Raw genomic sequence first — 25,294 nt, forward strand, 5'->3', positions numbered from 1 at the left:
CTTCCCACCACCTCTGGGAGACCGAAGAGCTCATGTGAGTTCACCACTGTCTTGAGCAACGTGGCCTAGGAACTCAACGAGGACGGATGTTTGTCAATCTGGTTGGGTAGAAGGACTTGATTCTCTGGGCTTTGAGCCCCACTGCAGAGAGACGGAAGAGGCTGGGCTGGATGGGCAGTTCCAGCCAAAGTGGGCAGTGAGCAGTGACATGAAAAGGAGAGGTTTCTAACCGGAGCTGAGAAAGCTCAAAGAGCCTATTTAATGTAAAATTTAAGTATAGTATTTCCTCACAAAATATGTTTAAAAGCTATAAAACTGTGAGAAGGGAAATTAACAGCTTCAGTGAGGAGGGGGCAGGAGTTGGGGATAGGGTTGGAATTCAGTAGATTTAGGCATCCTGGAGTAGTCAAACATAGTAGCCTAAGAGAGGCACATGTCAAACTAGCTCAAATGTACCAACAGGCAGTAAAATAATTTTCCCCACTTCACTGATATCAGATATTATAAGAAAGGGGAAAACTTTCAATTTTATCAAAAATCTGTATTTGTTTTAAATTTAAAACTCACAGTGTTTTAAATATAGACATATTCATTAACAAGTATTGGTATTATCACCTTTTCTCTATCTTAGATTTCACCCACCTCATTACTTAATGGAAAATATACAGGTTTAAATCCTAGTATAATGACTTTCTTGCTCTATGACCTTAGACAGGCTATTTAACCTCTCTAGCCTAGTTTCCTCATTTACGAAATGCGGAATAATAAACCAACCTCTTAAGGCTCATGGAAGGATGAAATGAGATAATCAGTGTAAGTGCTTAGTGCAGTACTTGGTCCCCAGAAAGCACTCATGAAATGGCTGCGTAAGGGTGCAGACACCACTGCATAAGTGGCCCAAGTTGAGGTCAGGTGGGTGGGGACTGAATTACAAAGGTCCCTGTAGGCTATATGAAGACTGAAGCTAGTCCCCCGGGTTCAAATCCTAATTCTGTCACTTCATGGCTACACAATCTTGAACAGATTATTTGCTCAATGTGAATACGCTGCTAGTAAAACATACCATAGCCTGTAGGAGTAATAGCCTGACATAATATAAGCTTTCAAGTTAAGTATGAAATACCAAGAATAAATTATGGTAATAATACTAGGTACCTACAAGAATGCTTTTCAGGAGAGGTGAAAATGCCTTACAGGTTTTATTTAATTAATCTTCATAGATGTCTTGGGAGTTAGAAACAAGTGGGTATTATTATTATTTTTTTAACACCTTTATTGGAGTATAATTGCTTTACAATGGTGTGTTAGTTTCTGCTTTATAACAAAGTGAATCAGTTATACATATACATATGTTCCCATATCTCCTCCCTCTTGCGTCTCCCTCCCTCCCACTCTCCCTATCCCACCCCTCTAGGTGGTCACAAAGCACCGAGCTGATCTCCCTGTGCTATGCTCCCTGTGCTATGCGGCTGCTTCCCACTAGCTATCGGTTTTACATTTGATAGTGTATATAAAAAGAAACGAAACTGAGTTGTTTGTAGTGAGGTGGGATGGACCTAGAGTCTGTCATACAGAGTGAAGTAAGTCAGAAAAAGAAAAACAAGTGGGTATTAATAGTTCCATTTTACAGGATGGAAGGCAAAGAAAAACGTGGCTTGATCGTAACTCTACTGTCGTATCTCTTCATTCCAACAAAAGAACTAGGCATTCTGAAATCACAGACCCAGGTCTAATATTACTTCCCGAACATCTGAAAGTTTGCCTTCAGTTCATTCATTCAACTGAATAGATATTGATACCATCAAACCTTTTCATCAGCCAAGATTACTCTGCCTAACTTTTCTTATTTTCTTTTATTCCCCAAACCATCTTTTCTGTTCTAGCCAAGATGACTTTCTGGTGCTCACTTAGGTCCAATACTGAAATGTCGACCTTTGCAATATTATTCCAAGCTGTTCTATATTATTATGTGTTGAATAATCTCCCCTTCCATTTCTGAAATGTATCACTCCCTGCCTTTATTTTTTAAATTTAATTTAGCTTTACATTTTTATTAAAATAAGTTAAAAATATAACACTATAGAAATTTTCAGTCCTGAAGATTACTTCTAGAAATTCTAGATCAAATACTTATACTTTATTTATTACATTTTCATCTTCAGATAGTAACTCACCGATATGAATCATGAAGGCTTAACTCAATGTAACTAACTGCCTTCTCTTTAGCTCTTCCCAGAGTTTGATGTGAACATTATTACTTTTATTTCTTCTATTTTTTCTTTCTTGTTCTTTTAAAGTAAAAAGGAAAAGTGTTCACTTAAGCTGCTAGACACTGTAGAATGGACTGGCTCTCTACAGCCCCCTGGTTAGCATATTTTAAGCTTATACCACATTTTCTTGATGAAAAAGCTTCATTCGTTTTTCAGCTTCTGTTTGCTAAAATCTCATATTCATTGGAAACACTCGTTTCCATTTCCTTCACTATTATGGAGTTATTTCCTAATAAGACTTCTATGCTTACATTTCATTGGGTGTCAGTAGAGACAAGCTTAGGCTGCTATTTTGAGTGTGTGTGTGTGGGGGGGGGGCGGGTAGGGTGTCACTCCCTGATGGCTGCGTTGCTCAATACAGGCAAACCTCGGAGATACGGCGGGTCCGGTTCCAGACCACCACAATCAAAAGTGAATATTGCAATAAAGCTAGTCTCACAAAGTTTTTGGTTTCCCAGAGCATATAAGTTATGTTTACACTATAATGTAGTCTATTAAGTGTACAATAACATTATACCTAAAAAAAAGGACATGCTTTAATTTTACAATGCCTTATTGCTAAAAAATGCTATCATCTGAGCCTTCAGTGAGTCATCCTTTTTCTGATGGAGGGTCTTGCCTCGACATTGATGGCTGCTGACTGGTCAGGGTGGTTGGTGGTAGACGAAAGTTAGAGAGGCTGTGACAATTTCTTAAAATAAGACAACAATGAAGTTTGTCACATTAATTGACTCTTCCTTTCATGAAGGATTTCTCTACAGCATGCAATGTTGTTTGATACCATTTTACCCACAGCAGAACTTCTTTCAAAATTGGAGTCAATCCTCTCAAACCCTGCCACTGCTTATCAACTAAATTTATGTCACACTGTAAATCCTTTCTCATCATTTCAACAATCTTCATGGCATCTTCACCAGGAGTAGATTCCAGCTCAAGAAACCACTTTCTTTGCTCCATTAGAAGCAACTCCCCATCTGTTAAAGTTTTATCATGAGATTGAAGCAATTCAGTCACATCTTCAGCTCCTAATTCTAGTTCTCTTGCTATTTCCACCACATCTGTAGTTACCTCCTCCATGCAAGTCTTTTTTTTTTTTTTTTTTTTTGCGGTACGCGGGCCTCTCACTGTTGTGGCCTCTCCCATTGCAGAGCACAGGCTTCGGACGCGCAGGCTCAGCGGCCATGGCTCATGGGCCCAGCCACTCCGCAGCATGTGGGATCTTCCCGTACCGGGGCACGAACCTGTGTCCCCTGCATCGTCAGGTGGACTCTCAACCACTGTGCCATCAGGGAAGCCCCTCCATGCAAGTCTTGAACCCCTCAATGTCATCCATGATGGTTGGAATCAACTTTTTCCCAACTCCTGTTAATGTTTATTTTTTTGTTTGTTTTTTATTTTTTTGGCCGCACTGCATAGCTTTTGAGATCTTAGTTCCCTGACCAGGGATCGAACCCAGGCCTTGGCAGTGAAAGCGCCAAGTCCTAACCACTGGACCGCCAGGGAATTCCCTTAATGTTGATATTTAGATCTCTTCCCATGAAACGCAAACATTCTTAATGGCATCTAGGATGGTGAATCCTTTCCAGGAGGTTTTCAACTAACTGACTTTGCCCAGATCCAGCAGAGGAATCACTATATATATATGGCAGCTACAGCCTTACAAAATGTATTTCTTAAGTAATAAGACTTGAAAGTCGAAGAGACTCCTTGTTCCATGGGTGGCAGAATGGATGTGTTAGTAGGCATGAAAACATTAGTCTCGTTGTGCATCTACATCAGAGCTCTTGGATGACCAAGTGCATTGCCAATGAGCAGTAATATTTTAAAAGGAATCTTCTTTTCTAAGCAGTAGGTCACAACAGTGGGTTTAAAATATTCAGTAAACTGTTATAAACAGATATGCTGCCATCCAGGTTTTGCTGTTCCACTTATACAGCACAGGCAGAGTTGGTTTAGCCTAACTCTTGAGGGCCCTAGGATTTTCCAAATGGTAAATGAGCACTGATTTCAATTTAAGTCACCAGCTGCATTAGTCCCTAACAAGAGAGTGGGTTTGTCTTTTGAAGCCTGGAAGTCAGACATTGACTTCTCCTCCCTAGATGGCATCTTCTTCCAATAGAAGGCTGTTTCATCTACACTGAAAATCTGTTGTTCAGTGTAGCCACCTTCATGAAGTATCTTAGCTAGATCTTTGGGATAACTTGCTCTAGCTTCTACATCACCACTTGCTGCTTCACCTTGCCCTTTGATGTTATGGAGATGGCACCTTTTCTTAAAGCTCATGAACCAGCCTCTGCTGGCTTCAAACTTCTCTTCTGCAGCTTCCTCACCTCTCTCAGCCTTCACAGAATTGAACAGTTACGACCTTGCTCTGGATTAGGCTTTGGCTTAAGGGAATGTTGTGTCTGGTTTGATCTTCTAACCAGACCACTAAAACTTCTCCATATCAGCAATAAGACTGTTTCACATTCTCATCATTTGTGTGTTAAATGGAACAGTACTTTTAATTTCCTTCAAGAACTTTTCCTTTGCATTCACACCTTGGCTGTTTGGCGCAAGAGGGCTCACTTTCAGCCTTTCCCAGCTTTCAACGCGCCTTCCTCACTAAGCTTGATCATTTCTAGCTTTCGATTTAAAATGAGAGACATGTGACTCTTCCTTTCACTTGAACACTTAAGAGACCAGTGTCGAGTGATTAACTGATTTAATTTCAACATTGTTGTGTCTCAGGGAATAGAGAGGCCTGAGGAGAGGGAGAGAGATGAGGGGGAGGGGGGACTGCTGGTTGGTGGAGCAGTCAGAACACACACAACCTTTATCAGTTAAGTTCGCTGTCTCATGTGGGTGTGATTTGTAGCACCCCCTCCCCAAATTACAATAGTAACATTAAAGATCGTTGATCACAGACCGCCATAACAAATATAATAATAAGGAGAAGTCTGAAATACTGCAAGAATTAACAAAATGTGACACAGAGATATGAAGCGAGTAATACAGTTGAAAAAATGTTGCCAATAGACCTGCTGGACACAGGGTTGCCATAAACCTTGAATTTGTAAAAAATGCAATATCTGCAAATGCAATATCTGCAATAAAATGAGGCATGCCTATACATTTATTTTGCTTCTTTAATCCATAAACTCTTTAATAACAAACACTGCTTTTTAAAATTTATCCCAAATATGTAATGCATTTCAATGTACTCTGGGTATAAAGAAAATACAGGACTGATCATTTATGTGAAAAAGAAACAAACAAACTATAAATGCAATTTTTATCCCTTTTATTCATCAGAGACACAAATTTCAGAACCAAGCTTGGCTTAATAACAGTAGCATATAAAAATGTTGACCTGATAATGCCAAAAATCTATTGTGGCAGATTCAGAGTTAATCAGAAGACTGAGAAAAAAAGGAGGAAACTCAAACATTTTGCTTGTTATTATTTGCTCACTGCTATCTCAAGAACATATAATCTCTCTCTGAAAACCCTAAGAGCACATCACATGTAGATCTGGGAAATTGTACAGGCCAAAGAAGCTTTTAACCTGGAATTTTACTGTTCCTGTAACAGCAAGCCTCTCTACCTTCTAGAATTGTTTTTAAAAATACAGCTATTACCTATATTAAATTTTCTATATTAAAAAAAATAGACTTTTGAGGACTTTTTCTATGTGATTAGATTTTAGACTATTGAACAAAGGTAAATCTCCCTTTAAATATTTCAGAATAAGAATTTTCTCGTGGCATTTTAAAAAGCCATTACGATTAGACCTCCTCTGTGGCCGAAGTTTTGTAAAATGTCACTTTATTTGACTGGTCCTACCTAATAGTATAAACAGACTTCATAGTAATTGTTCCAAATGTCAGAAGCATGAAATTTCTGTACTTCTCTCCTTATCTCATTATATTTATAATTTTCTTTTAAAAATATAAGTATGTATTCACTGTATTTGTCATCTGCCAATGTACATAAGCCCCTAAAGTTCTATGACCATGTCTACATATTTGGAATAAGACATTGCATAGAAATTAGGTGCTAAATGAAATCTACTGATACCTATGACATAAACTCTCAAACTAATTATATTTAGAGACAGCATTATTTTGTACAAATTTTGCTGCTTTATTATTTCAGTATCTCAAGATTATTTTCAATAATGACCTAAATATATCTGAGATGAAAAGTAGAGATTATGAAGAAAGAGTTGTATTCTTAGAAGTGGTTCTTAAAGACCTAAGTGCTGGCAACTTCTTCCTTAGCATAAATTCCCTTCTCCTGTACGGTTTACTTCTTTAAGCCATTTAACTTTATTTCTTTAGCTTGAGAATTTTCAAAACAGTTATATATGGAATTTAAGGGGAAAAAAATGTCATAAAGAACCTAGGGGTAAGACAGGAATAAAGACTCAGACCTACTAGAGAATGGACTTGAGGATATGGGGAGGAGGAAGGGTAAGGTGTGACAAAGCGAGAGAGAGGCACGGACACATATACACTACCAAACGTAAGGTAGATAGCTAGTGGGAAGCAGCCGCATAGCACAGGCAGATCAGCTCAGTGCTTTGTGACCGCCTGGAGGGGTGGGATAGGGAGGGTGTGAGGGAGGGAGATGTAAGAGGGAATCGATGTGGGAACATATGTATATGTATAACTGATTCACTTTGTTATAAAGCAGAAACTAACACACCATTGTAAAGCAATTATACTCCAATAAAGATGTAAAACAAACAAACAAACAAAAAAAAAAACAGTTCCCCTTCATCAGAAATGGAAGGCTGACCAATGCATGGTTTAAACTGCTTGTGTCAAACTCTGCTGTCCTTAAAAGCTGTGAGAAGAGCTATTCACTAAAAAGAGCCCAAGAGAGAAACTTTAATCAAAGAAAAAAAAGTATTCCTTTCTTTGACTAGCATTTACAGATAGACAGCATCTATCTGTAAGTTCTTAGATGTTTATTTGTTTACATTTTTTCCTGAAAGTTAAAAGGAATGCTAATAGATATTGGGAAGAAAACTCCATTATTATCTAATCTGTTAGAAAAGATGATACTAACTCTCACAATATAGTGTATTCTTGGAAATCATGAGTCAGACTGTGTTGAAAGGTCAAATGTGCATTATTGCTCCAACATTCACCTGTGGGAACATGCTTGGGATACTCTACACCCAAGTGAGAGTTAGTCTGATTGCTATTAGGGAGCATCCATGTGTTAGAAAGTAAAATGATGCCAGAGAAGGCTATTGTGTAAGGAAGTACAAACATGCTGAATAATGAGTATGCAAAGTACAAAGTGCCATGCTTACTTTTTCTAGCTAAAGATTAGTACAATGTAAATAACTACCAGTCCACCAAATTTACACATTTATTGCTACACTGAATTGAACAGAAATAAAAAGTTAAATCAAATTGAACATATGGTCAACTACTATGGATCCCAAATATAAACTGTAAATAATAAAAACCTTTTGTGATGTAAATATCTTATGTGGTATCCTCTAAAACGATTATCTGAATAGACTTCAACTGTAATCCATATAGCACGCACACGACTTAAAAAACAAAAGAAAGAAAGAAAAAAAATATATATGCAATAAAATTGCTATTTTGTCCTAAATAGCAACTCTGGTTGGGGATTGAAAAACTTCCAGCTCAAGGACCTGAGTTTGGTAAAATAATATGATCTGCAGGTCACTGCATCTGGCCTCTGTTAAATGGGTCTGGAAAATAGAGGAATTCCACAAATGCAAACTATGCATGGCTACCGGATACTACCTGCCTATCAAAACCATACTTAAAAATATTTAGCAGAAACAGCCCAATAACAATACAAGGGAATAAAAAATGAAACCAAGGTCATAAGGGCCTGGGTCCTTTTTCATTTTCCATTTTAAAAAATAAGCAATCTTGGAATGCCATGTTTCCTGATTTTCAAAAACAGGAGTTTGTATTTATTTAGGTACCAGAGAGACTGACAGTTTCATGCTTTTTTAAACTCTCATCTTTTCACTAGCAAGTCTAATGAGAACATCACAAAAGCAGAGAATGTTATGAATAGAATGAATGAATCATAGGATCCACCCTATGGACCCCATGACACAGTCATGGCAAATGTTAATTATCTGTACATTGCAAGTCTTATTCCTATGCTCAGGGAACCTCAAAATCTGCACCTGACTTGTGTTTGTGTCCTTTTGGGTTTATGTACCCCACTCTGTTACCCTCAAGGCACAATATAATGCACATAGAGATCTTAATGAAAACAATTAAAAGCAGAGTTTATTCATGAGCTGTAAAAAGTGAAACTGTAGAACTAACAGTGTGAACAGAACACAAATGTCTGTGTTCTCAACCCCCAGCAGGTGCAGAGTGGAGAGGGATGAGGGACCACTTACCTCTGGTGTACCAAGAGCATGTTCTCCAGCTAAAAGCAGCATGCTCAGGCCTCCCATTTGAGTAGGATCTAAATAAGTCAAAAACAAGTAAATCATCAATTCATAACCATGAAGTACATATAATCCAGAGTCGAAAAAGAATACTCACAAAGACTAGCAATCAGAAATCCAACAGAACCACACGTAACTTATTACAGAAAACTTCTAAAACTCTTTATGAGGGAAAAACCTGGGGTACATGTGCTTAGTACTCATACTTTCGTGAGCTTTTTAAATACCACTGTTGTCCACCATTCCAACAAAATACTTTCTTCAATATCACAGCTGTTTATAACATGAATTATTTCCTAATGTGACGCTTCTTTCCTTACTGCATGGGGAGTTTGGATGGATTTTTTTTTTAAAACGAAAGAGTGCTTATACTTGTCTTCTAAGAAACTTGAGATTGTTATTCTCAAATTGTTATTTCTGCCACATGATATCAGGCTGATAAAAAGAACAAGGCCGTCAGAGGAACTAGAGAACATAGAGGTATTTTACAAAGGGGACTCCAAAAATCTAGTGGGCTTTGTTCAAATATTCTTTCGTTAAAACTTTCAAAAACAAATTTAAATTAAACAATGATATATTTATGACATCTTAAATCTTAGGGGTACATTAGGCCCTTCCTTGAAAGGCCTCGAAATACCTTTAACATTGAAAATGAACCCTTTTTATACTACCAAAGGTCTTTGTTTTCATTCCTTCTATAATCAACAGAAAAAGAAAGAGAAAATGAAAGCAAACTGGTAGATCTATGACCCAGGATTATATCTAAACAGGGGAAGTACAGACAATAAGAAACCTACAGACTTTAAGTTTGTATTAAATGAATTAAATTTCAGAACTTCAATGAACTAACATATCTGAAACTGCCTAAGTCAGTGCTTATCCCAGTGCATATTGGTCCTCAATAAATGCACTTTTTATTTAAATGTAATCTCTCTACAATTCAAAATGAGGACCGGCATAGTGTTGCCTGAAGACATTAAGGTGTCTCTCTTCTCTTTCTTTTTTGATTTTTTTGTTTAAAGATAGGCCCTTAAGTACATCTTTGAATATAATCTGTCTCAGCAACTCATGAAGCAACTCTGACCACATCTTACATATAGTCAAATTAAAAAATATATATTTTTTTGAAAAAAGAATCTGAGGGGAAGGAAGGAAGGAAGGGAGGGAGGAAGGAAGGAAGGAAGAAAGGAAGGAAGGAAGGAAGGAATGGCTTAGTAGAGGGGAAAATATGTCACCAAACAATCAGGTGGTCACAAAACAGCTCCATATTGGAAGGTAGCCACGTAGGAATACACAGAGGAACATGAGCTGGTTTGCTGAAATAAGGCTCTCTGTTGTTGTTTTAAGAGCCCATCCTTAATTAAATGTTAAGTTTATGAACTATTTTGGCTGCTAAAAGAGACACGTAAATCTACTGGCAAATAAAAATCAGGAGAGAGAAATGAATTTAGCAGAAAGTAAAGGTGTACTTTGGTTCTTTGGGCAGCTAAATACTTTTGCAGCTGCCATTCTAGAGATCAGGAGTCTTGCATAATTGCATTCTAATAAAGATAAAAATGTGTTAGTTGAAATTATAAAGTAAAATAGGAACATACTTCCATGATAATTTATTTAACTTATATACCAATATGACTTTGCTGTATAGACACTAAAACACAGACAAGAAATCATCATCTTTTATATTAATTTATATAATGTTATTTGGATATATCAAAAATATATTTATATAAATAGCTGCTTTCCCTTCACCGAGAGGGCTTCTACTAAATTAAATTCTACATAGCTTTCCCTCCTTGGAAATTATACACTTGACTGCTTTGGGGTTATTCAAAATGCAAAATGTCATGTGACAAGGACTATTGGGAAAACAAAGCAAAATGAGATTCCATGCTGAGGAAAAGCATAAACTGGCCTCTAAAAGCCCTAAAGTATCCCCTAGATTTAAACAGCTAAGCACCATGCTTCAATTAAAGGCAAATTAATTTGCTTTCATTGTGTTAAAAAGGAACATCACACCAACGTTATCCGCTATACACTAGCTTAACAAGGGCTGTGGGCTCTGATCATGGATTTCCAACATCCGTCACAGGCCCTTATATATAATGAGATAAATGTGAGAAAGTTGTTGTCCTTCCTTCCTGTATTTTGCTTAAAGAATGCTGTTTTTAAAAGCTGACTTGTAGGGGCTTCCCTGGTGACACAGTGGTTAAGAATCCGCCTGCCAATGCAGGGGACATGGGTTCGATCCCTGGTCCAGGAAGATCCCACATGCTGCAGAGCAACTAAGCCCGTGCGCCACAACTACTGAGCCTGCACTCTAGAGCCCCGTGAGCCACAACTACTGAGCCCACGAGCCGCAACTACTGAAGCCCGCGTGCCTAGAGCCAGTGCTCTGCAACAAGAGAAGCCACCACAATGAGGAGCCCGCGCACCGCAACAAAGAGTAGACCCCGCTCGCCACAACTAGAAGAAAGCCCACGTGCAGCAATGAAGACCCAACACAGCCAAAAATAAATAATTAAATAAATAAAATTTAAAAAATAAAAAATAAAAGCTGACTTGTAAATATCCTGGTTGAAGTCTAGGTCCCACTTTAAATTTGTAGGTATAACAGGTAGATTAATAAACTGTCAGAAACGGTGATACAGGCAGACATCTTTCACTGCTTTCTGTAGTTTATCTACAATTACTTTTGGTTTTTGAAGAGCCACTGTGTGCAAAGAAAAAAACCTACATAGACCAATCTAGATTTAGAACTGGGAGAAAAAGCAATGGAAGATAAATGCTAATCAAAGGAATTTATTTAGAAGCCAGTAATAATATCCGCTTATTTGGTCCTGATGATAAAATGTTTTATAAGAGACTCTTACTGACACAATCTGGGGAGTCTAGAGAGCTCACCAAAACTACTAGCAAGTGGGTTGAAGCTAAAATTATACAAAGTAACAGCTAAAACAAGGACAGATTTCTATTCTGATTCCTCTGGGATATGCAAAAGCATCATTTTGGAAGCTCACCTAGAATTATACTACAGACACTTACATAACAATCACCTGAAGACTTTGTTCCCCCAGAATGCTGCCATTGCATCAGACTGCATTTCTTAGATTTATATATGACATCACCACACACTTTGTTATACCATGAATCACACACTGCACTGTTAAATCTCATTAGGCCTACCGGCTATTAAAAAAAATGAAGTGTCCTCACAATACTGCTTAACTTCCATTCCCAAGCTTTCCATTTTGCAAACTGTTCAGAGCTCTCATCTTAAAGAAAATTTGCTTGTAATAATGAAACAGGAACCCTATAGCTCAACACCAACTTCAATGCTTCCATCCTGCCCAATCTCCCTATTTCATCCCAGAAAACTCCTCTCTTGATTACAGTATTATAATAGCCATGGAAGATAGAATCATTTGCAGGGTGAATATAAATGCTTTATTTCATGGTAATAAATGCTGTAGCATTCCTTACCACCCAAAGAGTATTAAGGTCTCATAACAAATGGGACCATCTGGAATGTTAAATTTGCCTGGCCCGTAACAGGAATGGGGGCCAGAGAGAGGGTAGGATGGAAATTCCCTCTAAGAAACAGCTGTCAGATCCATCACAGATATGTGATAGAGTTGTTCATACTCTTGGTTTCGATGTTTAATATCCTCAGATGATCTATATAATTGTGGTTTTTTTGGTATCCAAGATAACTAAGGTGCTTACTGGGACACCTTAATACTGTGAATGAGTTTGTAAGCTATTTTGTTACACTATAAAATTCCCTGAGCTCCAGACAATCTCCACATTGCTGTCTGCTTTTCCATAATGTCAATGTCAGGAATCCACACATATTTGTAATGACTCAACCACTTGGTCCATACCTCCTTTCTTTAACTATATTATATATACACATTCTATGTATGTTATACTCCAAAGCTTTAAGCTATGCTGCATATTTGCCATTGCTTCCTATTGGTTAAATTTTGCTTTTCTCTCTCTTTCTATTATCTGTTAAAAATACTGCCTAAATGAATTGGTGAAATTAGTGTCTAAACTCACCAGCCATCCCAAAGTTAAGCTGAGGCATTTCTTCAGTCTTTGCTTTCTTGGGGCTTGACAAGTCTCTTGAAGAGTCAGATGGGAAGGCCCACAGTTTCTTCCGTGGATTGACAGTGGATGTTGGGGATTTCACAGGCTTGTTTGTGGTAGGACACCATTTGTAGCCAGGATTTGCTTTCATAAATGCATCTTTATACTATAAATAAAGAATAGATAACATATTTTAATTAACACATAGATTGAAAAAGTACCTTCACCTTACTCCCCTATTTAGATAATGAATAAAAAAACACTTTCAGTAAGTTCTTTCCTTGTAGAAGAATGACAATCTCAGTACAGGGCTTTAGAGCTAGGACATGAATTTATCTGCTAGAAAGTTCACTTGTGGGATGAGGGTTCAGAGGCAACACATTTTGTATCTTTTAATCCTCTTCTTTTTTTTTTTTAGGATCCAAAAACTTACCTGACCTTGGTAAAGAAAGGGAGTTATTCATAATGTGGTGTGTAAAGCAGCACCTATTTCAAAGTAGGTATCAAGTACCTTACAAAATGTGAGTCAGTCCCAGGGCCAGTAACTAGATTCTGCTCACTGCTTAATTTACTAAGTATGTTAAAAATTAAATCTGTGCTTTACTGTACAGGCAAATGCAGGGACACCTAACAGAGCAAAGTAATCAGTTGTGGGATATAAGCACCAAGATCACGAATGGGAGAAGGGGAACAAAGTAGGGCAAACTGATGCAGAACGTTTTAGTTCTTTGAAGATGCAGGGCCATGTAGAAGAAAGAGTACTGGATGCAGAGTCTGATGACCTGGGTTCAAAACCCACCTCTGCTATTAGCCAGCTGTGGACATTAAGCAAATTATACAACCTTTCTCAGCCTCAATTCTTCCATCTAAAAAGTGTAGCTGCACCTGGTAACATCCCAGGGTTTTGTAATGAGCACATGTGATCTCAAAAGTGAACATGCTGAGAGCTGTGATGTGTGATGTTGCAGATTAATCCATCACAAACTGTATGTCTTTATTTGGAGGTTTCAGACTTCACTGTTAATATCTTCCTTTCTCCTTCACTTTTCTGTGGTTTTCTCCCTTTTCCCCAACTCGGCCATTTCTTTCCCTTTCCTGGCGATAATTAAACAAAAATATATTTCTTGCTATTCATGTTATATTACCAATGGTTATGTTATCTGATAAAATGTATTTTTCATGTATTCTTCCATGATTTTGTTATATTACTGCTAGATACCTTATTTAATTAATACAATTCTTTCAATCCCCTAAACTTGCTTTTTAAAATGGTCACTCTGTGTGTAAAATTAATTTAGTGTAAACTCAAAAGTTTATGAGTTTATCTAACTCATTAAAGAAAAAAAGGTTTATTTAATGAGTTTATCTAACTCATTAAAGAAAAAAAAGGTTCCTTTACCCTTAGTGTAAGAAAAGTATATGTAATCCAACTAACAAACTTTTTCCACCACTTCACTTTAAATCATATAAATGAAAATTGTACCGTAAATAATATAATGCAATGTTAGTAGTCAATGGTTTAGAATCATCCCAAAGAATCACCCTTAATTCAAATTTTCTGAATAATCCATTTTTTTTATCTAAAAGCTGTATATCTGCATATTGATACACAGGTACAGGAGGAAGGAAGGTAAGCGTAAAAAACAGTAAGATACAGTTCTACTTTTCCTACAAAAATAATTAAAATGGGATACAAGGCCAGATGCAAACTAGAATTTACCATCACATAACAGAATAAATTTGGAGGTATCAATGTAATGTAAGAGGTACTCTATCCCAGCACATTCACATGCATGGGGGGATTTACATGTTAAGCTGAGGCAGACAAATAGGCTCGCCTGCTGTCTGGTGATGGAAAGTGACAAATGATAGGGTGAGATGAAAGCAGCAGGCACATGCATCATTATTTTGTCCCAGCAAAATGCACACGAGCTGGTCTGTCAGATGAAAAGTCATTTGGACAAAGGTCACCACTCTATAACGTAACAAAAGACTATCAAACAAATTAACGTATTTGTCATAAGAAATTTTAAAAGTTTTGGGTACTTTTGGTGGTTTCTGAAGAAAAAAGTCCCAGGCTTCCCTGGTGGTGCAGTGGTTGAGAGTCTGCCTGCCGATGCAGGAGACACGGGTTCGTGCCCCGGTCCGGGAAGATCCCACATGGTGCGGAGCGGCTGGGTCCGTGAGCCATGGCCGCTGAGCCTGCACGTCCGGAGCCTGTGCTCCACAACGGGAGAGGCCACAACAGTGAGAAGCCCGTGTACAGCAAAAAAAAAAAAAAAGTCCCAATTCACAGATGGGACTACACAGATGGATGTCACTAGCCTTCAGATTTCTTCTGTTTCTTAGGTGTCCCCTTCCTCCCCTCCAATGTTGTCGATCTGCTAGGTAAGTTCTTTCCCAGTAAATATTACATCCTTTTCTAAGAATCACTTAGCAATTTGCTTTGATGAAAATCAACATGTGTAATGAAAATGATAATACTGTCATTCTTATGAATGAATTATTACCAGCATCAACTATTTTTAAAAGCACTGATGGTATTAATAAAGGCTAGCTTAAACTAACTTATGATGTGGAGCTGTGCTGAAGATAACATAAAGCAGAGACAATCACTGACCATAAACATCTCTTTCTCTTGCACTTATTCTACCCACCCATCCACATCCATCTCAATACTTTGTGAGGATGGACTAGGTGACAGACACTGGTCAGACACTGGGGACTAAAAGAGCATAAATTAGAGTCTCTGCCTTCAAACTGTTTACAATCCACAATCAGTAATCAAAATGTTACTTCTTCTTATACATGGTCCACAGACTTTCCCCTGGCTCAGGCATGAAAAATGGTTTTGCAGAGGGTCCGTAAAAGGGGAAGCTACCTATGTGTTGAAGAACAAAAGGCAAGAGAAACGCCTGGAGTATGTGAGGTTTTACGGAAAATGGTGACTGAGAATTCACTATGAGAGTCAATGCTCTATAAATGTATTACAATTTTAACCTTGCAGATTCTTAAACTCGATGTAAAACAACATTCATTAGCTCAATCAAGTATATATTTGAGCAAAAGGGTTGAGAATGTAGGAGACACAGAAAAGAATAAGACACAGCCCTTGTCCTTAGATGGAGATGCCATAAATTCATGAAAAGACACACAGGTCAACACAAGCAGTGTATGAACTCCAAGTGAGGGCGGAGGCAGGAAGAACCCTCAGCGTGTGAGGATGTCTGTCCTTGGAACTGGGCTCATCATCAATCACTTGCTCTGATTCAGCTATAAGAGACAACAGAAAGGCTTAATCATTTGTTGTGATGAGGTTATTAGGAAAGGGATTACAGAGAAAGCTGAGTAAGGGAGAAATGAAAAAAGACTATATATAGTCTGAAGCAAATAGCTGAGTGAAAGTATTAGCAAGCTGGTCAACCATGTGGGCAAAAATCCATCAGCACAGGACTGAAAGGACCAAAGAGACAGGCCCACCCATCCAGATCCCCAAGGGAGGGCTTTCATGCTGAGGGTGGGAGGGGAAGCTCAGTTATCCTCCAAGAACATCAATCACAGGCTACTGGTCCTATCTCCTAGGTAACTAACCTCCTGCTAAAACACTGATTTTTTAAAATCACCCATTAATATAAAAATTCCTGTTTTATTTTTGCAAATTTCCAACTGATTAGATAACCTAAGTGAATTTACCTTATAGGCACAGATCCTGACTTACACAAGATGCTCAGTAAATGCTGGCTCCCTTCTGTCCACCCTCAACTACTACCACATTTCATTAGCAATAATAACATATCACTGTTATTCAATAATGGTATTAAATACATACCCTTTGCCACAGTATTCTGTCTACTTCATATATGACAATGGCATTACTATATACCAAAAGACAACACTCTATTATGTTAATCTTTAAAAAATTGGGTCTCAACATTACATACTTTTGCAGATCATTTATAAGAATGGGAAATCTGATCTTAAAAAGCACCTTAAGGAGAGATGTACTTATTAACTGTCTTCCAATTGTTTGTCTCTAATTGGAGGGGAGGGGATGTATCAAAAAGTCCAGGAGTATTTCTAGCTATTATTACAGTCTAGATCTTCTCACAGAGTGAAAGAGAATGATAACCCTGGTGAGGTCCAGTAATAAGGGACCCTGGGAATATCTATACAAATAAAGAGAGCTGATTCTGGTGCAAATATGTGAAATATCACCATGATAAAAAAAAAAATCTACCAGAATTATGAAGGAGAGATTACACAGGAATTATCTGATTTTTAAAGAGCTATAACACACTTTTAAATCTTAGAACTCTGCAGGGGGCTAAGTGAATCCCTAGCATAATAAATTTTGAGACAGCTAATGAATTTTGAGACAGCTGTACCTTTTCACATTGGCAGGCAGAAATCCCATTATACAGGGTGGAAGAGGAGAGGAAGATATTTGAGAAGTGGCATTAATTTGTACTTCCTTAGTTTTAGGAACTTTCCCTCACAAAACTTTAAAACTTCTCATTTAGATCTGAATTATTCTTACTAGATATTTTAATAGGAAGAAAATTAATTAGACTTTTATATGACAGAACATTGAATTAAGTTTACAGTTCCAACAGAACAAAAATATTTCAAATTATACATTAACCTATAAAACTTTCATGTTAAAGCCACTCCAGTAAGAACTATACACTTCAAAAAGTGACTTGAATAAGTGACCAGGGAATTATTTGGTTCTCTTGTAGAAAAGTCGTAAGGGAAAAACTGAGTTGGCTACAGATACAGTTGCCTAAATTGCCTATAAGGATTACTGTGGCAACGGCAGTTCATTTCAACATACAAAGTTTTTTAAAGGACAATTTTACTCCCTAATTTGGGTAACGAGGAGAAAGTCAGTTTAATCAGTTAGCACTATTTAAAAAGTACCAAAAATTTCAGAATTTCTTTTAAAATGTAATTTTGGTACATTTTAAAAGGTAGATAGGGATCTGGGTAAGAAAACTATCTACAGTTCTGAAAATGTATGAATAGATAATTCATGTTAACTAATTTGAATTGTAAAATGTTTTCTTTAAAAAATATGTTCGCTTAGCTTTAGTAATCTCCTTAAACACGTTAAACCTTTTCTTTAAAAAATAGTTTATGGCATAAATTTGCAATATTTCAAAAGGTACAAAAGTTAATTTTTACCTACATCCCTTTGAATGACCACAAATTCCAAAGTAATCAGGATTTACTATAGGATATTGGAGTATTAGGTCCCTGAATCAATCCAAATATTAACATCTGAAACCAATACCAAAAATTAGTTTTAAGAGACTCAGTTTAAATTCTCAGTGTCACTCACTATGAGGTCTATTTTTATTTATCACTAGCTATGGGGTCTTTATAAAGTCCCTATAATTTATTATGATTTGAATATTTAAATGGTAGTGTTTACTAACAATTAGCAAATGGATTGATGTTTCTGAAATCAAGTAGTTAGCTCACTTAATGGAACATCTATTTTGTTAAGGATTATTAATCACATTGGACAGTATCTGCCAAGTTGGGCAAATGATGCATTTTAGTTTTGTTGATTCTTGTGTTTCAAAGACTAATTTTGTATTTCAGTAGCACTTCAGCGTGTTAACAGGCCCTAATAAAAACAGTAAAAGATTACTAGGTAAAGAAGTAACAAATACAAACAAACATAAGTTTGCTTATCAGGAACAACTAACGTTTGTATAGCATTTTAAACTTCAGACCCGTTTGTACAGCATTTTAAACTTCAGACCATGCCTGTGCACACAATGCCTTATTTGCATCTTATCTCGACCCTGTGAGGGCAGGCATCTTTATTGCCATTTATAGATGTGGAAACTCAGAAAGGTCTGAGAATGGAGAAGGCCAAGTATGAGAACCCAAGCTCTGCTAATACTAATTTGCTGCCCTGGATAAGTCACTAAAGTCCTCTGGGCCACAGTGTCCTCATCCTTAGCTTTCGGAAAATAACATCTAACTCATGGGATTATTCTTAGGATTAAGTGAGTCAAATGTTTATAATGGAATCCTGGGCAGAATAAAGCAATACTCAAAACTTGATATTATTATTTCAAAAATAAACACTTGAATATTTTTTATAGTAAGAAAGTCCTGACATCTGGAACACAGGAATGGGAAAGGTCTCAGAAACAAAAAGTACTGGGAAACATGAAGCCCAAATCTTTGGCTTCACTACCCACCTCCCCGCAAAGTGGTGGGGCCCCTAATTAAGCGATACTCAGAGAACCCCACACAGAGTAAAGTCATTTCATTAGAGGCAGTCCAAAGCGGCTGACAGAAGAAAGAAATGTCAATTGACAGCTGAGGGTGGACCGAAAAGAAAGACTCATGGAAAAGCAAAGAGGAAATTCAAAAGAACAAAAGGGCTAAGAATAATTTAATATACAGATAAAAATATGACTGTAACTCAACTGTTCACAAAAGTCTCACCAAGTTACGGATTATAAAATTATTCTTGTAGAGAAACAATGGGTTGAAATTTTGAAAAAATTTAACAGGCATTCTGAAATTTTTAAGTAAGGAAGTATTTAAACAAAATATTACATAAAATTTCTGGGATAAGTATATAAAATAAGAGTGTTTAAAGAAACAGCAAAGTTTCATCTACCTAGAAATCACTTTTGTGTAACACTTGTTCCTCCAGAATGTGGAGATAAATGAGGTGCTGCTCTAGCTTAGTAGTATGAAAGATGCCACAACATTCTTGTAAAAATACAAATTCTGTTAAGCATGATGTGATAATTAACAAAAACTGTTCAGAGTAATACATGAGAAAATGACGGTAAATCTTCTTTGGAGAAGACTACATTTCTGATGAAATCAAAGCAAGGGAATGAATATGTTAATTTTATCTTGAAGAAACATGGAGGAAGAACTGATCACTAAAGACCCCATGGAGATTTGTGGTGATAATCTCTCCTAGACTACTGACGACAACAGATACCAACGTTTACGAAAGGCTATTACGGTTTCCCTTCAAGCTGTATTTTATTGCATTTAATTCCACAGCTCTTTTATTGACACACAACTGAACTTCCAACTTTTCAGGCCAGTCTCCCAAGATTTTTTGCCTTTATATCATCATTTCCTGTTACTCTGATACAAATACCCCAGGCTTGGGGTAAAACTTTCTTGTTCTTGAAATTGTTCTCACTTTTCCATATCTGCTCTTATCCTTGCCTTTCTTCTAAATCCTGTACCAAAGCCCACGCCAAATTCTATCAACTTCATAAAGCCTTTTCTGAAATACCCCCAACCTGACCCCAACCTCTGCACAGGCAGACTCTTCCCGTAAGACCCACGACATGTTATTGTTACCATTTTTGACTGACTTACTCAAATCTCTAGTCTCTCAGCTGTCTAAAGTGAGTAGTATATACTAAAAGGATGCTAGAGTCAAATAGGCAAGAGTATCCCAGGCTCCACCAATGTAGAGGTGGTCAAGATACTAACTCCAAAGAGCCTTAGATCCCTGCTCTGAAGAATGGGATAGCTGACTTTACATGTTTGTGCTTAGTAAAACATCCAGTCTGGAATGAACCAATTAATAAATGCATGCATTCTGCCTCATGCCTCAGATCCTACAAAAACCAAAGAAGGGGGTATTATAAAGGTCACTCAAAATTGCCTTAACTTTCCAGGTCCTCCCCTCTTCTTTGCACTGACTCTGCTCTACCTGAAGGACAACATATGTGATCCTCTACATTGACTGTCCATTAATTAACTATGACTATTAGTTTAAGTGACATGTGGAAGTTTCCAGCAATATCTTAGTCAAAAATGCAGGCTTATATTCATATATTTGTAAGGGAAAATGATAAAAGGAAAAATAATATTGTTTCTGGGTCTCCTAACAGGCGGTTGAAGAAGCTAGAGCCTGTGAATGACCACAACACTGCACCATCATGCACACTGCCGAATTTAAGAAACGAACCCAGGTTATATCCTTAGGACAGTATTTTTTAAATTACTTATAACTAATTATTGCTCTAATGAGATTCATCAGAGAATACGAAACCCTCATTCAACCATTTTTTCAACAATGCCAATCAGTACTGAGAAATAATTCAAGAAACCGAAAACAAATCCCCAAACAGGTATGTCCTCTTACCAGACGCACAAATAGAAAATAATCAAAAAGCAAGGGAAGAGTCAGAGAAAGTTTTAACAGGTTAAAAAAAAGATCTCTTCAAAGTTGTATTAATTATTACTTTAAGAATATATTTTAAAAACAAGAAGAGAATGGAAAAAATTAAGTACTTCTCATTCAATTGGTAATGACAGAATAGATATTGGTGAACATCACATAACTATTTACACTCACATGCAAACTATGCTGCAAGACTATGTCTTGTTCCTAATAGAGAACACATTTTAAATTGGGGGTTTAAAATTAAAAGGTTACACATATAAAAATTGTTTTAAAAATGACTGCCTGGAGAGAGGGGACCTTGAGGAACTGAGACCATATTTATCATGAACAATGGTTAAGACCCAGTACATTGAAGCCACCCAATAAGTTTTTGTTGATTAAACTGACATTTCAATTAAGGCTGCAATATTAACACAAAAAGCACCAGCACAATTACCTGCACTTTAACGTAATTTCGAAACCATTTGGTCAATAAGTTGAAACAAGTATCACTTATGCCTAGAAACCAATTGTATAAAGGATTTTCAAAGCAACTGAACCTTCCACACTTGGTACTAGAAGTAAGACAATATTTCATAAGAGCAACAAGGCAAGTTGTGAGATGGAAGATCCAGTTATGGTCTCTACTTGACGCAGTTTGCAGTGGGGGGCACCTTATCAGATTTAGATTTCATTACTCACCACAATGGCAAATACTGTGAAGCTAATTAAGTAATTAGTAAAGGAATTCCTGTATGAAAATAATGCTTCCTCCTCTTAAAAATGGCCACCTATTTGGTTTGTAAAGTAGCAGTATTTAAGAAAAAGCAAACAGTATAGTGAGACAGGTTGCATGTTATCCAAAAACAGTAATCCAAAAACAAACTCAAGAGTTTAATTATAGGAAGTTTGTGCAGTTCCCTATGAGGTTTCAGATAATTGTTTGTTTTATCATATAAGCATGACCATGAAAGGATCTAAAGCTAATAGGAAAATTTTACTGTTAATTACTGTTATGCTCGTGAAAATGTCCTGCAACATTTAAAATCATGTAGGTTACTGGAATTGATTTTAAATTTTCTAGATGCTCTACATAGTCAAAATCCTGTCTTTAACAATACAGTTAATTCCTGAAGCCTTATGTAATCGTTAATTACATAGCAACTATGCTAATCATTTACTCTGGATTCAAATTTCCCTGAACATTGCATAAGAAATTTTTATGTTCCATCTTAGCTTGTTAAAATAACTCAATAAAACCACAGCAGTTGAAAGAACTATTTTTCTACATACTGAGATATCTAATAAAATGTCTCACTTGAAACTCTGTGTTTGTCCCCTGCTGGTTCATCTTTCCATAGAACTTAACCAAATGTTTGCATGGCTAGGAATCAAGATTATTTGCAAGCTGCAACGCTCAAGAACAGTTAGAATTACTCCTTTCAAGTTTAACCACAATGATATTGCTTTGCTTTCCCCTTACTTGCTAAATCCACTAGACAATACATTTTAAATGCATAATGAACTCACATTCATTTAAGATTATTTTAGGAACAGACTAGAATACAATTTTTCAAGAAATTTACTCACATTTTGGAATTAATGCCCCACCTCTCTGAATAGCCTTCCTGCATAAATACTTCTCCCTAACTATTGCCTACACAGTGTTTACATGCATGCACACATCACAGTACATCCTGTTCCACTGCCATTCATTTACTGGTTTTAAATATTCATGCTGTACAACCTACAGAAACAAGTCAAGGCAAATCTCTTGATAATTGCGTTTATTGCAAAATCAAAAAGTATTAGCGCTGGAAGGGATACAAATTTTGCTCTAACTTTCTCATTCTAAAACATATTTTAAAAAAAGAAAAGAAAAGAAAAGCTGAGACCCAGAGATTGACTTAGATATGGTTACAAAGCTATTCAGCATCAAAACTAGATTAATATTGTCATCTTTACTATGGGCATTCTCTGACAGCAGAAGCAGGTTCCTAGAAAAACAAAAACCATTCATAATAAATAAAATCACCTTCATAAAAATCAATCCCCCACATCAATCAGTGGAATATATACAATGAGAAAAAACTTCTTGGTAATAGGTTGCTTTTGGCACCTCACCAGTATTTGCAAGGTGGACTTGGAACTCAGGAATAGGAACAAAGCTTGTACGTCTTCACATAACATTTGATTCAAGGATTCACCTTCGTGCTGCTAGACCTTTAGCACGGACTCCAAATTTACTGACTGGGGGTTACAGGATTGGTTGCTCACGGTCACCATAAAACCTCGTCACTGTAACCTACCTCCTTGGCCATGTCTGTGTATTTCTGCTTTTCCTTTGGATCGAGAACAGCCCACCAATCAGCTAGTATCTTGGTAGCACCTCGGTTATCAAGCCTGGGGTGTTCCTGACGTACAAGGGAGCGATGACGTTTGCAAAATAAGAGAAATGCATTCATTGGTCTCCGGGCTCGCTGTTCTGGTGATTCATCATCTTCAGTTTCACCGACATCTTGCTCTAGACCATCGGCCCCAAGAAGTTGAACCTATTAGCAATAAAACAAAAGCCAAATGTTTAACACATCCTGGATAACTTTGCTTTAGCAATTAGTCTTGGTTTTCAAATTGTATTTTTCCTTAGCTCCACTTAAACAACTTACAAATTGGGGGAAAAAAACAATTTTTTAAAAGTCATCAACCACTGTTTGTGGTTGGTAACCAACTTAAGATGTTTTCTTTTGCTTAAGTTTCTACAGCAACCTGTGCACGTCTGTATTACAGCATATATCACATTGTTGTTATAATTGCTTACATTTTTTTCTCACTAACAGTGAGCTCTTTGAGGACAAAAGCTCTCTTATGTTACTCACACACAGTGCATAGCTTAATGTCTGGTCTAACATTAGTATTGAACTAACTATTGAATGAAGGATTCAACCCATTCTGTGATATATGGGTCTCAAGATTAACAACAATATCCACATAAGACACATGAGCATTAGTTCTTTCTACTCTTTGGAATGTGCTGTTGTACAACTAATAATATGAAAATGTTTAACATGAAAGTAGATAAAAATCTAATACAGACTACTTAATGTTTTTGTGCATATCACAAGTGGAGCCTCCTAGTGTAAAAATCAAAACAGACCTCTAACATTATTTGAAGGAAGAACTACATAGTAAATTTTCAAGCTTGTAGATATCACACTTTCTTGTCCACTGAAATTCAATGGTGATAGGGCTTAAACTTTCAAAATCTGTTTTGAATCCTCCCTTTTCCTAAGCATTTCATTGAAGGTCTTCAAGGACTTCTGCAAAGCTCTGATCCTCTCCATCTGTGTAATTCTCATTGCCACTGCCCTAGTACCACTCTTGCCTATGGCCTTGTCTTCCTGCTTTCAATCTCTTACAATACTTCCTGCGCATGGCTGCAGGTTAAATTTCTTAAAGCACATTTCTGATCACAGAATCTCAGAATATAACAGGATTGTTAAGTATCTTCTAAGGCTAAAATATGACAGTGCGACCAAGAACAGAAGTCCAGTATGCTTACTAAAACCATTTCTTTACTTGCTGCTTCACAGTTAAAATCAAGAAGGATCGAGGTAGTTGTTAGACTGCATTACACAGTAGGGCAGTAGTTCTTAAACATGAGTGGGCACTGGAATCCCTGGAGGTCTTGTTAAAACACAGATTGTTAAGTCCCACTCCCAGAGCTTCTGATTCTGTAGGTCTGGAGTGGGCCTTGAGAATGTGTATTTCTAACAAGTTGCCAGGTTATGCTGATGCTGCTAGCCTGGGGATCACACTTCGAGAACTACTATTAGAAGGCAACCACGTTCTCTTATATCATGTTTATTGGGCAACTGTTACAGACGCTCTAGGACAAATCACTAGCTTCATCCAATTAGATGTTTTTTAAAAGTCTTTTAAGTTTAAATTAAGTATTGCACATGCATATAATTAACCATCAATTATCTTCCAACACAAATAGTACAGAACAATAATGAAGTCATAGCTACTTGATTTGGAAATACATTAGGGATTATTACTGGGGTGAAGGATACAGATTTATCTTCCTCATTATGTGTACAATCACTAAAAATGATTTGAGTTTTCAAGGAATATTTATTTAGCATTCTGAAACTAAGAAGCTACAGAAAAAGATCAGGCATAAAAAATGTATTATGTAGGTTGAGGAAGTAATTATAGTTTCCCTTCAGAAAAGAATAACTTTTGATTCAGTTACTAAATTATAAAACTCAAGCCAAGAGCTGAGAAAAATAAGACAAATCCTGGCCCAAGGAGCTCACT

The 25,294-nt window shown here is 36.9% G+C and overlaps 1 protein-coding gene across 1 annotated transcript in view; it reads right to left on the bottom strand.

Annotated features, from left to right (window-relative positions):
* The window catches only part of BBX (BBX high mobility group box domain containing), a 277,659-nt gene that overhangs the window by 67,427 nt on the left and 184,938 nt on the right, over positions 1-25,294 (bottom strand). The window contains exons 5-7 of the mRNA XM_065875730.1: positions 23,284-23,526; positions 12,775-12,970; positions 8,665-8,732 (exon numbers count right to left, since the gene is read on the bottom strand). Coding sequence (XP_065731802.1) covers positions 8,665-8,732; positions 12,775-12,970; positions 23,284-23,526 — 507 coding nt within the window. The remainder of the gene's footprint in view (positions 1-8,664; positions 8,733-12,774; positions 12,971-23,283; positions 23,527-25,294) is intronic.

Source organism: Phocoena phocoena, chromosome 4 (genome assembly GCF_963924675.1).
Source record: "Phocoena phocoena chromosome 4, mPhoPho1.1, whole genome shotgun sequence".
Lineage (NCBI taxonomy): Eukaryota > Metazoa > Chordata > Mammalia > Artiodactyla > Phocoenidae > Phocoena > Phocoena phocoena.